General features: G+C 42.7%; 1 protein-coding gene across 3 annotated transcripts; it reads left to right on the forward strand.

Annotated features, from left to right (window-relative positions):
- Positions 1-271: 271 nt before the first annotated feature.
- On the forward strand, positions 272-13957 carry LOC307004993 (uncharacterized protein). Of its 3 annotated transcripts, none has more exons than XM_079624685.1 (6): positions 272-354; positions 1279-1352; positions 2786-2897; positions 3455-3499; positions 4831-4912; positions 11768-13957. In XM_079624685.1, exons 2-6 carry the CDS (start codon positions 1283-1285, stop codon positions 13820-13822), a joined length of 2364 nt encoding a protein of 787 aa, XP_079480811.1. In that variant the 5' UTR covers positions 272-354; positions 1279-1282; the 3' UTR covers positions 13823-13957. The 3 variants fall into 3 exon arrangements, with proteins under 3 accessions (XP_079480811.1, XP_079480812.1, XP_079480810.1); XM_079624686.1 differs by lacking the exon at positions 272-354 and adding an exon at positions 973-1015; XM_079624684.1 differs by lacking the exon at positions 272-354 and having other exon boundaries at positions 1161-1352.
- The last annotated feature ends 2620 nt before the right edge of the window (positions 13958-16577 follow it).

The raw sequence follows: 16577 nt of genomic DNA on the forward strand, positions 1-16577 counted from the left end.
AGTAGTGTCTTCTACCCCATCACAGATGTGAATGAGTTGATTTAAAATCATCCAACAAAGTCCTTCCACAGACCTTCTGAGCAGCCCAGGAGCCACCGTGCAGTAGCTGCAAGAGTAAGATAACAGACGGACTGGTAATAGTAGTGAATCTAATACATATGATAGTGGTTGTTGAAAGTCCTCCTTCCTGCCCAGTCCTAGGGGGCGGGACTTAGCCTTCACCTGTCAGGCAACACCTGAACACATAAGAGGCCTGGATGAAGCCCTGCTCAGTCTGTCGCTCTGTTTGCTGCAGAGAGTCGGACTGCACCTTATATTGCCCATCTTTGGCTGAGCACCCGACGCAATATTTGGGTAAGTTATGGATATTTGTTATAGTTAATGATGTTTCTTTGTTCATATTCACCTGTAAAATACTGTTTATAGTAATAATTATCTCTATATATATTCACATTGTATGTCCTGCACTTGCTGCTATTGCACTTCTGGTTCGAACTAAACTGCATTTCGTTGCCTTGTACCTGTACTTGTGTAATGACAATACAGTTGAATCTAATCTAATCTAATGAAATGAAATAGTATGGTTAATAAATAATATCAGCACTCTATACGGACATATAGTAATTAACAATTATTAAAAGTAATTAGTGTAAGGGTGATTTGGTCTTTGTCATGTTTTGTTTATTGGATCTCAGACGGGAGCCAGCTCCAATTTGTTCACTTAAACCAGTCGACTCGTGGGGTGCTGGATGGGTTTGAGTCCGACCGCTGGCCCTTTGCTACATGCCCCCCCCCCCCCCCCTCTTTGCAACCCAGTGTTTTAAATGAATGGCCTTGATTGGAGGCTATAAAGATAATCAAATCGTGTTTGCAGTGAAATGGTAAAACGGCAGCCCACGTAACGTTTCCATCATGCACATAGTTGGACTATTTAGGTGGCGATGGAGCAGTGGATTAGACACAAGCCTTTCGGGGTTTGATTCAATGCGCTTTGGATAAAAGCGTCATCTAAAGAGTAATTATTATTATGAACTAACATGTTTGTCATGAGCTGCTGCATTAAGATAGTTTTACTTTAGTTTTCTCTCTCTTAACTTGTCTAACTAGTTACTGGCAGCTACAACAGCAGCAGTCAGTGGTTCCTGTAAAGCTCTCAGTCTCTCAGGAAAGGAGTTGAGACAGAGCAGCTGGAGGACAGCAGATGTTAAGCTGAAGTAATAACTGGAAAGGGTCGATGCATCACTACTTTGATCATGAGAAGTGTTCAATGTTTTGCAGAGAGATGGCAGGTCGGATAAAGAGCCGGAGGACACTGAGTCTCCTGATCCTCCTCAGCCTCACTAGACTATTTGGTAAGAAATATTTTAACACGTTCAGGCTCTCTTCCACATCTTTAAAGTTTCAATAATATTTGATTTGGCAAAACACCAGCGGTTACCGAGGTAATAAGGTGAATAAACAGCTTGACACAAGACACAATGTGTGAAATCAATAGTGTATTACAGTTTTTCTCAGTCGCTCTGGTACATTTCATTAATCATCCTTAACACTAAGAGGGTTTCTCAAAACTATTTGTTCAAACAGCAGCAAACAGGGGATTATCTGCAAAAGCCCAAAGTCTTCTCTCAAAGGAAATCTTTGTGTCAGTGAACATGTGTCTTTGGTTACGAACGATCAGTCAATGTGTTCAACATGTTGTCAGTAACAGTGTGCTGGAAGTGTTTTCTGATGTGAACTATGACTGAGGTTTGAATTACAATGATTGGATATGCAGCATGTTTTCTGTACGGGTATTTGAGTTTCTACAGTCCAAAGTTACACATTACCATAGGTGTCATTTACACTGGGGATGATGGGCCATGCCCACACCACTTTTTGGAAGCATTTGGTAAAAGTTTTCTGACAAGAAATGTTTAATAACAAATAAAAATGATTTGAGATATAAGGTTTACTTGCACAGTAAGAAACCATGAAATGAAAAGTAGCTTAGGCTAAAAAAAAACTAAAAAACAATTCAGCTACTGATTACTGTATTATATTGTAGGATTATTACTATTATTATTTGAAAATATGTATATGTTCTGATTTGTCACTGGCCACATGAATTTGTTTCCCTTCATATAAATGAAGACATTTCCAGCATAAAGTGGTGCAGAAGATGTCTCCAGAATGCAGGAAATGAAGAGTTTAATGCTCAAATTCCTCTGAGAGAGGACCCCGGACTCCCCAATCGAATAGCCTATTTCCTCTATGAATATTCTTGTCTTGTTCGTGTGACTCGTGTTTTGTCTTAATATGACCCCCTACATGTCCCCACCACTTTAACACAAAGTGAAGCCCTTGCACATTCATGTATTTGGGAGATAACCATTTGCATGAATGTGTCAAATTACAATATCTTGATAAGAGAAATTGCTTTTATGAAGTGACCAGATGATGTGGAGGTTGAACAAGTGGGGTTTATTTTAGAATTTCACTTCTGATCTGAGAAATGAGAAGAACTGTAATGACTGAGGCCCAGACCAAGTGTCCCCCAGAGGCCATTTACCAGGAGAGATTTCTTTAAACACTGAACTTCCCTTATTTGTTTAACCAAAACACTGTGAGGAAACCTTGCAACTCCTATCCAAACTACCTCATACAGTCACAGTAAGTGTGGGTTAGTACTACAGGAGACACTCTCTGAGCTGCTGCTTTGCCAGAAATATAACAGACATTTTAATAAAGACGTCAGCCAATAAGCACGAGGAACACCTACATACAAAGTATGACGTATTTGTTTCAGAGGTGAGAGATGAGTGGGAGGAGCTACGCCCCGACGTCGCTGGCCGGCACCGCCTCAGAGGACTGTCTGAACACAGGCTTCAGGAAAGACTCAAGAACCCTTCAGGCCAAAGGTATCTGGAGAAATGTTTAGATAAATATCTCATGATGGAATTTCATTTCCTTAGGCACAAAAGTCCACTTAGACTCAAGGATGAATGACATTTGATATGCAAAAGGTCAAAGGTTAACTTTAACTTTAGGTTTAAAATCCAGGTTTTAGAACTTGTAGCTTCTTTGCAGCAACATCCATATTTGAAGCATTGAAGGTTGACTTGTGGTCAAGCACGGCCCTGCATTCTGCGATAATTCTTACTAATGGAATTTGCTTTGGTCATAAGGTGCTACACGTAGACAGACATACAGTCGACATAAATACATGTAGAAATATATATGGAATAAAGAATGCAAGTTATATAAGAATAATAAAGAGCACCGGGAATCACAGCCGGACACTGAATCAACACACAAAAGCAAAGCGCACCGAACAGCGAGGCAGCTAACTCAGCGCCATCTCGATGTCTGTCAGTCAGGTTCTAGTGTCAGTACTTGTACGTTACACATCTGTGTGTTATAGTGTGTTTTTAATCAAGGGAAAATAAATAAAACAAGAACTGTTTTATCTTCTTAGGGACACATCCATCCATGGGGCCAGAGTGAAGAGATCCAGCAGCCGGTGAGGATTTACTCTTTGTTCTATTTGTGTGTCAAATAATCTGTGAAAATACTTTCATTCAAACTCTCGGGCAGAACAAGCAGGAACCTCTCGGTCTGAAAAGTGAAGCCAGTGCCTAAACCCACCGACCCGCAGGGGGCGCCCCCACTGGCTGCAGAAAGAAGTGTGATTGTATAGAAGTCTATGAGAAAATGAGACTACTTCTCAGCTGATTTATTACCTCAGTAAACACTTTCCTGATGAGTTTATGGTCTCAGTCGATAGTTTCAAGTTTTCAACACAGCATGATGTTCATTTAGTAAATTATGGTCCCATTTAGAGGAACGTAGACCAGAAAGCAGGGCATCCTTTAGGGCGGGGCTACAAGCTGATTGACAAGTCGCTACCACGGCAACCTGTCAGGCATAGGAATGCATATCCCTCCCCAGCTTCACCCTTTTGTCCTAATATGGTAACTTGGTTCCAAAAATCAAAGATGGTGACGGCCACTATCTCAAACTCAACACGGTAGTCCACAAACACACGGGTGACATCCCGGTGGCTACATCCACTTGTTTTATACAGTCTGTGGTGCGGACCAAACCACCGCATTGATGCCACTGAAGAGACGAGTCTCGCCGTGAGCGCCTGTCGCCTACTGTTCTTTGGTTCATTCGATTGTTGTAGCTGATTCTAACTTTAAAACGCAGTTCATCTCCGAGGTAGTTTTAAAACATTCTTAAAAGTTATGATCGATGTTGTGAAAGAATCCCCAGGACAATTAGTGGATTATTTATTTGTTGATCGTAGTAATTTTCCAAGCACAAATGCCAAACATTTGATGGTTTCCAGCCTCTCAAAAGCGATAATGTTCTAATAATTAATCATTTCCTTTGTCTTAAGGTTATATTAAATTGAACATATTTTGGTTTTGGACAATTAGTTGAACAAAACAACACATACAATGACATCAACATGTGTGAACAGGCATTTTTCACAGTTTTCTAATCTTCATGAATTGATAAACTGAATTAAAAATCCACAGATTAAGTTGAAGTAAAAACAAAACACAAGTAGACGTATCGATCATAGTATGGAATTATAATAACCAAGATCTTACAGTATATCATGTCTTTCAGAGTCAATAAGGATTTATATTTTTATACAAATAAAATGTTTAATTTTGCAAAATATTGAATTTATACCAATGTGTTGTTATTCTTCTTTCTTAGGGAAGGTACTCTCAATCTTAAGTCATTAACTTTTCACATGGTCTTTATCAGGTTTTAATGGATTTGTGTAATTATTGTGTGAACGCAGCCTCTATAATACACATGTTCATCTTCTTTCAGAGTGGACATTGACCAAAGTTCGCAGGGTCATTTGCAGCAGTGTGAGGAGGGGTTTACATCCGGTGACACTCAGATGCAACAGGTTGGTGGATCTTAACAGAAATATCAGTAAACACCGCTGAGTTTAGAAGAACTGAATTCAATACTGGAATCCAAATCTATGGGAAGTCAAGTCAAGTCATCTTCATTTATATAGCGCTTTTAACTATTTAGATTGTTTCAAAGCTGCTTTACAGAGATAAACGTATAATTTAAGGTAACAGATTGTTTTTGGCTTTATAGCGGTTCTTGAATAATGTTATTTTCCAGCTAAAGTTAGTTTAGATTGATTCACTTCCGTCGCAACGATCATTAGTTGTTAAATTAGAGACCGCTAAGACGACACCGTTCTCTCTACACAGACTTTAAACTGAACCTGTGAGAAACACTGATGGCGCTCACATGCGCATCAAGAATTAATTCTATAGTTATGTGCGTTTGAATATATGTGCGCATGTTTGTAATTCCCTACAAACCAAGCCTAAACAAACTACTTGTCTTGCCTATAAATTTTGATACACTTCGTGGTAGGTACGCGAAATCGAAATTATCAAGGGGGGGTCAAGGAACAGAGAGCAGAGGGGGTGGGGGCTAGTCAGAGATGGGATTCGGCCGGCCCAATGTCAGTATAGAAAATCACCCAATGGGCCGCTGTCCGTGCTTTATGGGCTGATCGTTGGCCCATTTAAAAATAAACAGTTATATAAAAAAATAAATACGTTACACCGGCCCCAAAGGTGCGTCGGCCCATCAGTACGCCAGATTACCAGCCCTGGTTCCAGGCCTTTCTGTGTGGAGTTTGCATGTTCTCCCCGTGTCTGCGTGGGTTCTCTCCGGGTGCTCCGGCTTCCTCCCACCGTCCAAAGACATGCAGGCTAGGATAATTCACCTTTGGCTAAGCCCCGCCCCCCCTTAGTTACTGTTGCTACGTCCGTCAACTTCATCTGGGCTCTGGTGTGGTATCAACATGGCTTATGCTGTGACGGCTCTTCCTGATGAACTTTTATGAAACTTTTATAAAGCAGCAAATAAAGTGTCGGATAGAAGTAGGCAAAAGGGGCTGCAGTGTGCGTTCGAAGGCTATATTCAAGACATACCGGCGAAACACAAGCAACAACAAGATCCAAATAGAGGCAAAAGCATAACGGTCACAGTCAAAACATGGACCACCGCATATCCTAATGGAGACGGAGACTGGGACTCACAATATCAGGAGCAACACTGTTCATGCAGAGCTGGTCTCTATTCACTTCTATAATCGTTATTACAAAGCAAACGGACTACGCAAGTATATAGTTGTGTTTATTAGCAGCGTGTGCTAGCGTATCAACAATTAGGGTAGAGAACCGAAATCATAACTGTAATATTCAGAGTATAGTAGACTTGCACGTACTGTTTACGTCATTACGTTTGTATGGATATCAGGCGGAGGGATATCAACAGGTTGTTGGAAGCGAGGGCGAGGTTTGAGAGCCCGTGAATAAACGCACTGTATGCAACAGTCGGTCTGGTTTATTTGTAGACTAACCACAAAACACTACACTGGCGACGAGGGTCCAAAATAACGAAAACGTCTCCTGGACAGCGGACGTTTGCGTGCGGAAGAAAGTTCGGAGTGAAAGCAACCGGCTGTAAAGTAAGTGAGCTAGCGAGTTAGCAACCGGACAGTAAGCATGGCGCTAGCACACAGCCCGTCAGTACCACCGTTTGATACGGAGAGCGAACCCAGCTCCGTCGGACCGAGGTGGAATAAGTGGCTTCAACGGTTTGAGAACTACACTACAGCTGTGAATATAACCGGGGACCCAAGACTGAAAGCCCTCCTGTTGCATCTGGCTGGCGAAAGAGTGCACGACATATACGACACAGTGGCGGCGGAGGCTGACAAGTATGCAGACGTGAAAACAAAACTCACCGAGTACTTCTCGCCCAAAAAGAATGTCCAGTACGAAGTGTACGTCTTCAGAAAAGCTGCACAACAGCCCGGTGAGAATCTAGATGCATATAATACGAGACTTCGTATGCTGTCAAAATACTGTGAATTTAGTGACGTAGACAATGAAATAAAGTCACAGATCATCCAAAGCTGCACGTCCTCCAGGGTCCGCAAATATGGTTTGAGGGAGGCAAACAAGACATTAAAAGAACTGCTTGAATACGGCAGGACTCTAGAACTTTCTGAACTGCAGTCAAAGGGAATTGAAGAAGGTTCAAATCCCACTACCGCTGTGAATCAAATACACAGAAAACTCCACAAGAAGTCATACCAAAAACGTCCAACGGGTGGCAGCAACACGCAATGCAGAAACTGCGGGGGTGAGTGGCCACACAAAAATGAATGCCCTGCAAAGGGTAAACAATGTAAAGCATGTGGGAAGCAAAACCACTTTGCAAGACAGTGCAGGTCAAAACCACAACACACAGAGCAGCAAGCAGAGACACAGAGATACAAGAAAAGCTATAGAAAGAAAATCAATCAGGTGGAAACACAAAGTGAAACAGCTCAACTAAAGTCATCTTCAAGCAGCGATGAATCCTATGCATACACTGTTAAAAGCAATAGCAACAGTAAGCAGCCGTTAACACAAATCAAGCTGTATGGAGACACAGTGCCAGCTCTGATCGACTCTGGTGCTGCTGTAAACATCATCAGTGAAATGACATACAACAAGCTGAGCATTCAGCCCCGCCTCCTACACACAGATCTCAAAATACTTGCCTATGGGTCCAAAGACGCACTGCCCATCCTAGGGAAATTCACAGGCTGTGTAGAGGCAAAGAACAAGACCAAAACAGATGGGACGTTCTATGTAATTAAAGGTGATGGCTGCTCCCTGCTCAGCTACCAGACAGCTGACGAATTGGGGTTGATCAAAATTATACGCTCTATCCGCCCTTCCTCAGTGAACCTCACCGTAGCAGATGAGCTTGTGAACAGCCACCCTGAGCTGTTCGATGGTATTGGTAAGCTGAAAGACTTTCAAGTGACACTACATATAAACTCGGACATACAGCCCACATGCCAGCCACACCGCAGAGTTCCTTTTCATGTACGTCAAAAAGTTGAAGCTGAGTTACAGAAACTGGAAGAGGAGGATATCATAGAAAAAGTGACAGGCCCAACACCCTGGGTCTCGCCCATCGTAACGCCACCAAAGCCCAAAGATCCAGACAAGGTACGCATATGTGTCGACATGCGACAAGCAAACACAGCCATCCAAAGAGAACGTCACCTGACTCCCACTATGGATGACGTTATTCATGAACTGAACGGAGCGACTATATTCTCAAAGCTGGATCTAACATCAGGATATCACCAGCTGGAACTACATCCCAACAGCAGGTACATTACCACATTCACAACGCACCTGGGCCTGAGAAGGTACAAGCGCCTCAACTTTGGCATCTCTTCAGCCGCGGAGGTGTTTCAAAACACAATCCATCAGACACTTCAGGGCATCGCAGGGGTGAAAAATCTCAGTGATGACATCATCGTCTACGGAGCGACACAGGCTGATCATGACAAGAGCTTAACAGCTGTGTTCCAGCGACTCAAAGAACGTGTCCTCACACTAAACAGAAAGAAGTGTGAGTTCAACAAGACGCGACTTGAGTTCTTCGGGTTCATCTTCTCTGCTGGCGGGGTCTCAGCAGATCCCAAGAAGGTCGACGCCATACACCAAGCCGACAAGCCGAAGGATGCTGCGGAGGTCAGAAGTCTTTTGGGCATGGCAAACTACTGCTCACGCTTCATCCCTAATTTTGCCACAGTAACAGAGCCCCTCAGAAAGCTCACGAGGAAGAACACGACCTGGCAGTGGGGCACAGAACAGGATGCAGCATTGAGCACACTGAGAGAGAGTCTCACCAGCGAGACCACAATGGCGTATTTTAACCCGAACAGAGAAACAGAGCTCATCGTCGACGCTAGTCCAGTCGGGCTAGGGGCAATACTGCTGCAAAAAGATCAAAAAAAGAAACACATAATCGCCTATGCAAGCAGAGCACTCAGCGACGTTGAAAGGCGATACTCTCAAACGGAGCGTGAAGCGCTCGCAATTGTATGGAGCTGCGAACATTTTCATCTCTACATCTACGGCAAAGAGTTCACAATGGTGACGGACCATAAGCCACTCGAACTGATCTGGAACAACCCGAGGTCCAAGCCGCCTGCCCGTATCGAGCGGTGGGGACTCCGGCTGCAGCCATACAACCTCAAAATTGAATATAGGAAAGGGACTGATAATCCAGCAGACTACATGTCCCGCCATCCAATCCCAGCACAGACAAAAACACCCGTGCCACAAAAGTGGCTGAAGAATATGTAAACTTCATCATGCAGAACAACACACCAAAAGCGATGACTCTAGATGAAATCAAATCAGAGACACTCAAGGATGCAACACTACAAAAGGTTAGTGTTCTTATACGCAACAATGCATGGCACACTGACGGAAAAGTCGCTGCGTTAAGACAGTATGAACATGTGAAAAGCGAGCTCACAGTATCACACGAAAGTGACATCATACTCAGGGGCTCCAGAATCGTCATTCCCTCCTCCCTCGAGTACAGAGTGCTTCAGCTCGCCCATGAGGCACATCAGGGAATCACAAAGACGAAGGCCCTCCTGAGAGAGAAGGTATGGTTCCCAGGCATCGACCGACAGGCCGAGGCAATGGTCAGAAACTGTCTAGCATGTCAAGCCACCACACCTGAAACACACACAGAACCTCTGCAGATGTCAGACCTGCCTGACACAGTCTGGCAAGATGTAAGTGCAGACTTTTACGGCCCATTACCAACAGGTGAACACCTGCTAGTCATCATAGATGACTACTCTCGATACCCCGTGGTGGAAGTTATACACTCCACCTCTGCAAACTCTGTCATCCCTATCATAGATAAAATCTTTTCCATGTTTGGCATCCCCAGATCTGTGAAAACGGATAACGGCCCCCCATTCAACAGTGAGCAGTTCAGCAAATTTGCAGCCTACATGGGATTTCACCATCGAAAGATCACACCACTATGGCCCCAGGCGAACGCCACTGCAGAGAGGTTCATGAGAACACTCGGAAAATGCCTCCGTGTTGCCTACATGGAGAACATCCCCTGGAAGCAGCATCTCCACACCTTCCTACGTGAGTACCGTTCAACACCACACAGTACAACAACAACATCACCCGCTGAGTTGTTGCTCAAACGCAGGATACACACAAAGATGCCTTCTGTGAGCATACTCACTGGATCGGACAAGGATCTTCGCAGGAGAGACCACAAGGCCAAAGCCAAAATGAAGGTGTACTCAGACACTCGCCGACACGCTGCACATTACTCTCTCCAACCTGGTGACATGGTGTTGTGCTCTCAACCCAGGCGCAACAAACTCACAGCACCTTACAACCACAAGCCGTACAAAGTGACCACCGTCAAAGGCTCCATGGTCACCGCTGAGTGTAATGGACATCGAGTGACAAGAAATTCATCCTTCTTCAAAAAGCTTGACCCTGGCCTGCGTGACACATCGACAGCAGAAGAGGATGAAGAAGTCACTGCCGACACAGTCCCAGAGGTGGCAAGATACCCTACTAGGCACAGACAGCCTCCACAATTCCTCAGAGACTTTGTCACAGCCTGAAAAAAAACAAGTAACATGGACTGAATAGGACTGTGAAATGGACATAATGCACTAGAGGAGGTCTGGACTAGGGGACACAACTGTTATGTGTTAAGTGTTAAGTGAAGAGAATGTGTCCTAAAAAAAAAAAAAAAAAAGTTTGTTCAGAATCTGAGAATGTATGTAAAGGCAGCTCTATATCCTACTTCTAAAATTGTTTCTGAGTAGGCACTTAACTGATTTATTACACTGAAGCAATCTGTTTTGACTACTTCATAGAATTTTGTTTGATTACAGACCAAGTGAATGTTTAGTTGTTGATTACCCAAGTAACTGAAGGTGGAAAAAAAAAAAACATAACTGACTGAGTTCATTAGTTAAAAAAAAAAAAAAAAGAAGTGATGTAATATTCAGAGTATAGTAGACTTGCACGTACTGTTTACGTCATTACGTTTGTATGGATATCAGGCGGAGGGATATCAACAGGTTGTTGGAAGCGAGGGCGAGGTTTGAGAGCCCGTGAATAAACGCACTGTATGCAACAGTCGGTCTGGTTTATTTGTAGACTAACCACAAAACACTACAATAACCTAAACCAGCATAAAACTGTCTAACTAGTATAACTTCACAGTAAGGTTAAAAGCTAAATGTATCTTAGAGCACAAAAGTGTGTTGTTGATCTTGAGGGGTTTCGCTGACTGAGGACGTCCACACAGTTTAAGGCGAGACACTACAGGTGAATAGGGTACAATTTTAAAATAATAGATATCACCATGAAACTTCCTCAGTTGATAACTTACACAAGTTCATAAAAAAAATGTATTACAAGTTTTTGAAATTTGTATGTTTAATTATGCAAATTAGGCATTATCTCATTAAATATGCGCAATTTTGCATATATTTTCGGTAGATAGATCTGAACATATGATAAAGCCAGGTGCAAAATTCTTTTTTCATTTTGATTACACACAAGATGAGAAAAGATGTTCAGAGGGATTTCAGGATATATGCTTTCATTACCTAGGAAATTAAAATATACTGTCCATAGCCTTAAAAAATCGATTTTCCTCATAATTTTTTTATTAAAATGTCACATAAATCAGGCCAGGAATGATTTATTAACAATATTTCTGCCCATACAGTCAGTGTTAAATTAATAAAACAAGTTATTAAAAGAGTTAAAAAATCAGAAAACATGGAGTGAGATACCACGTTTCATAAATGGTTATCTTGACCTAATCTTTATTTATATTAAATGTTTTATATATTTTCATTTCCCAGCATGTTGATGAACAGAAGATACAAGATAGGCCGATAAGTGCTTCAGAGATCTCACACAGCTCCAGCCAAACACTTCTGGTCATGACTGACAAAGACAAGCCAACAGAGGACAGAGTCCAGCAGGAGTACAGCATGGATCCTCATTACTCAGTTATAGTCAGCAAAGATTGCCTGTTCAATGTCTCATGTGTACCAGAAGCAGACAGCGGCACTGTAGTGGACATATTTGGAAGAGTTTCAGAAGATGGACAAACTGTGTCAGTCTTAGAAACAAAGCAGGAGAATCACCAGATCTACCAGGTCATGAATCAACCTGACTCAGTTTCTCTCTACCAAACTCCACAAACACCGGTTGATCACAGCACACAGTATGACCACCAGCAGATCCTCATTATGCAGGATGACCCTACTGTCAGAAAAGCTGCTACTTCTCTTTATGAGAAACGTCCAACAGTGACCTCTGTCTACGCTCTTGATAAAAAGCAGAGACCCAAACTGATCCACGGTGCCTCTGTGCCTCTGTCGGAGGACAGCCGACTGACGCTGGTAGGCCACGGTGAGAGAGACAACTCTGGAGAGACGAGACTGGCAGGGTACACAGCTCAAGACGTCGCCAAAATCATTCAACAAACCTTCAGAACGGGCGACAGAATCAAAACAACAAGTGTGGTGGCCTGTGAGGTCGGATCCGATAAAGAGTTTGTTGAAACCCTGCTGAGGGAGCTCCATGAGACCGCCAACATCGAGACGGAGCTGCACCTCAGGAATGCTGTGCTCCAGGTCAGACACACCGGAGAGATCATCACCCAAGAGATCTCTGAGGAAGGGGTGCAGTGGAGACACAATGATGACAGCAAGAAGGTGGTGGCAACCCTTGATAGGAACGGAGACGTCATTATCAGAAATGAGCCTGGCAGGAGAGGAGAGGAAGTTTTTACTAATGAAAGAAACTTTCTAGCGGACCGAATGGAGAAAAAAAAAAATAAGCCTAGCAATAAAGGAGCAACAAGTAGTACTATAGTTACCTACAGAAACAGCTGGCCTGTTGAGCCACACAGATTTATTGACAATAATGTTTTTAACGAGTTAACTCATACTGACCAAACTGCTGTTAATGAACTTGAAGCTCTGTCCTGGGCCTTCTTTCATGCAGAACTGCCACTTCCAGACAAAGTAAACCTGGACATACACCAGAATTATGTAATAGGGGAAAAAAAAGAAGATAATAACAAACAGCTGGTTGGCTTTGAGTGGATAATGGATCCGCAGAAACTAAATAATGTTCTTGCCAAGTGTTATAACATTCGCACAGCAAGAGATGTCAGAAGTATCATCCGTCATTATGCAAAGGATGGAGAAAATGAGCTCACATACCTGATGGTCAAAGACTGGATATACGTTGTTAATCCTGAAAATCTGTATGTGTATCCAGTTGGAAAATGGCTCGACCAAAATCAAAGAGATGCTGAGACAAGGAAAACACTCATGAAATTGATAGCGGGACAGACAGATAGAGTAGATTACGGACACCTGCGAGATCAAATAAAAAAAACTAAATATGCTAATTATGTGAAAGATATTTTTCTTGGAGCACAAACTTACCTACAGCTAAAAGATGTCGCGTACACCACATATTTCACTGCATCAGTTATATCTGAATCTGCTCGAAACTTCCGGACATTTCCTCTGATTCTTATGGCCATTGAAATGGTTGAAAACACCAATGAGAAAGGAGTGGATTTTCTTTGTGAAGAGCATTCGATGGCAACAGGAGGCAGTTGGATTAACATGAAGCTACGTGGATTTAGCGGCTCAGCAACACGTGAAGTTTCCAGCATACCAACTGCTTCCTCTAGTACAAAGTCTTCTCTTGAAAAAGTCATAGAGAGAGAAGTCAAACTGTATAATTTGTGGATAGATAGTAAGGTATTGGATGCTGGAAAGGTAGGCACGATTGCAGAAAAGTTCCAGTTAACTGAAGGTGATCCAGTTAAAAATTACAATGATTTTAAAAGCAAAATTAATCAAAGCAGTGGAGCTTCAGCATCTGGGTAAGGAGCCTACACTGACAACTACGTAACTCTCCAAGAGCTGAAATCTGCCCCTGGGGAGCTGGCGTACCAGACCTACACCATCAAGACTCGCACAGCCATGTCTCGTGTGGACTCTTTAACCGGTGAAGACTGAAACATTTACTGTTTACTGTTTTTTTTTATTCATTTTCTGTATAATTTCATAATGTTTTGTGAAGTTATCCTATGTTTGTACACGTGAGCTGAGCAGAGAGTTATATCACATGTATAAATAATAAATCTCTTGGCAAAAGTAACTGGTGTAGCTTCCGTGATTCAACAATAATTGGGGAAGCAGGATTTTTAAATCTACACCGGGATGTGTATGTACAGGGATAACTGTGCCGTTAGCGTATGTGTTTCCTCTGGAGGTTTGTAAAGCCTGATATAACCAGTTTATATCCGTTTGTTTATTCACATTCCTGGAGTACATCATGACAAACAGGACAAAAAGAGTTCACTTAAAAAACCAGTGCAGCACTTCTCTGAGCACCAGTGCTGAACACTTGGCCAGTCTGCAGAGTACTGCATTTATCACTGAGCTAGCGATACAACAGGCATATTTGACGGAGAACATGTGAATAATATATATGTGAAAATTTCACTTTGTGGCCCTGAGATGTCGACAAACGCATGGAAACATAAAACTCACAGGTATGACTTTTAGTAGAGTGGATGAAAAAGAAAACTGTGAAAAAGGAGTGTACGTTTTTTGAAGGACAAACTCTTGTTGGCATGCAAGTAAAACAAATTAAAACGGTAACACTTTAGAATAATGGTCCGTAGTTAACAAGTAGCTATCCAGGAAGTAATAGGTAGTACTGCATTAACACCGAACTTAATACTATTAACTAATATGGAAGCAATATTAACTAAGCAGTAAGTAATAGCTAATTTAGTACAAAGGTAGTTCCTTGGTAGGTATTTGATTATTACTAAAGAAATATATCCTCATTGAGAACTACTTGTGAACTAAGAAAGAATAACCAATTAATTACTAATCACAAAAGTAACATGTCTAAAAAGTGAACAATTGTGTGTGTTTTTTTACTTTCTAACATGGTCATAACATTTCAGAAGCTTGTGCCTCTAATTGGTTCTTTGTGGAAACCAGTTTATGAATATTATACCCCCCCCAAATACATTAGCTACAGGTTGAGATTGTGACTACTACCCTTACCGATTAAAGTAAGCGCAAAACCACATCTTCCAGATTACAATATTAGTTTGAATATTACTAGTGCCTCACAGAAATGTATGCCTGTACAGAGTATGTGTCAAATATAAAATTAAATAACTTGTATTACTTGTGAAAAACATGTTAACTCCTCAGTAATTACTCAAGCGTTACCTTGTCGTCCCGCAGGAACTACTAGTGATGTGACCCATTATTTTAAAGTGAAAAACATGTTAACTCCTCAGGAAGTACTCAAGCGTTACCTTGTCATCCCGTGGGAACTACTAGTGATGTGACCCATTATTTTAAAGTGAAAAACGTCTCTGGTTACGTATGTAACCTTAGTTCCCTGAGAGGGAACGAAACGCTGCGTTTACGCTGTGGGAACACTTCCAAGTGTCTCGTCATGAAGCAAATGTATAATCAGTCCAATGAATGAGCGGGACGTCAGGTGACGTCATAGACCAGGAAACTATAAATCACCCCTGAACGCAGAGCGTGACAGCTTCTGAAAAGCCTGAAGCAAGTCGATCAGGGCATGCAGGAAGTATGGCAGGCGAACGCAGCGTTTCGTTCCCTCTCAGGGAACTAAGGTTACATACGTAACCAGAGACGTTCCCTATCAAGGGAACTCCCGCTGCGTTTACGCTGTGGGAACCCCAATACCCACTACGCCATAATGACAAGTGCCCGTTCTGTGTGAAGACCTTGCGCACACTAGAAGCAAGCAACCTCGCCCCAGGAGTGGAGAGGTCTAAGTCATAAAATTTGACAAATGCATGCGGCGAGGGCCAGCCTGCCGCATCACAAATGTCGTGAAGGGAAACTCCCGAAATTAGAGCCATAGAGGCAGCCATACTCCTCGTAGAATGGGCCCGGACAGCCAAGGTGAAGGCTGTCCGGCCGCTTCATAAGCAAGTGAGATAGCCTCAACTACTTGCTTGCTCATTATCTGTTTAGATGCAGGGCAACCTAACTAGTTAACCCAAAGCAAACAAATAATTGCTCTTATATACGCCACAGGGCAGCTCTGTGGACATAAGCATCCAAAGCCCGGAAAGGGCATAACAGATTAAGTTTTTCCTGATCTGGGGTATTAGGTGGAGGACAGAAGGCCTGCAGCACAAATGACCCGCAATTTTAGAAGGGACCTAAGAATACAACCCGGCCTGGGGTGAAGAAAGACTATCACCCTACCAGGTGCAAATCCAAGTATGTGCAGGCCTCAGCCTCATGTACCACGGAGAAATCGAAATTAAGGATCTCTCCTCAGAGATAACCCAGCAAAGAAACATTAATTGCAGAAATCAAGTATTGTACCATCAGGGCAGATAACAAGATTCAGAAGGTGTTCTCCGCACCAGGCAGAGAACAGTTTCTATTTCAATGCATATTCAGTATTCTCGTGGAGGGAGCTCTAGACTGGAGTATGGTCTCCACGACCTCGGTCGAGAGACCTGAATCTATGAGCTGGGCCCCCTCAGAGGCCGAGCCCACAGTATCCATAACTCCGGAAGAGGGTGAAATATTGTGTCCCTGATTGGGACGCTAAGTCCCTCCT

Source organism: Phoxinus phoxinus, assembly GCF_949152265.1.
Source record: "Phoxinus phoxinus genome assembly, chromosome: 1".
Classification (NCBI taxonomy): domain Eukaryota; kingdom Metazoa; phylum Chordata; class Actinopteri; order Cypriniformes; family Leuciscidae; genus Phoxinus; species Phoxinus phoxinus.

Excerpts from the sequence above, each read along its gene's own strand:
- LOC307004993 (XM_079624684.1), top strand. The coding sequence starts at position 1,235 with ATGCATCACTACTTTGATCATGAGAAGTGTTCAATGTTTTGCAGAGAG. Across the intron at positions 3,500-4,830 it reads GTGAAGAGATCCAGCAGCCG|AGTGGACATTGACCAAAGTT; the intron begins GTGAGGATTTAC and ends ATCTTCTTTCAG. Across the intron at positions 4,913-11,767 it reads GTGACACTCAGATGCAACAG|CATGTTGATGAACAGAAGAT; the intron begins GTTGGTGGATCT and ends TTCATTTCCCAG.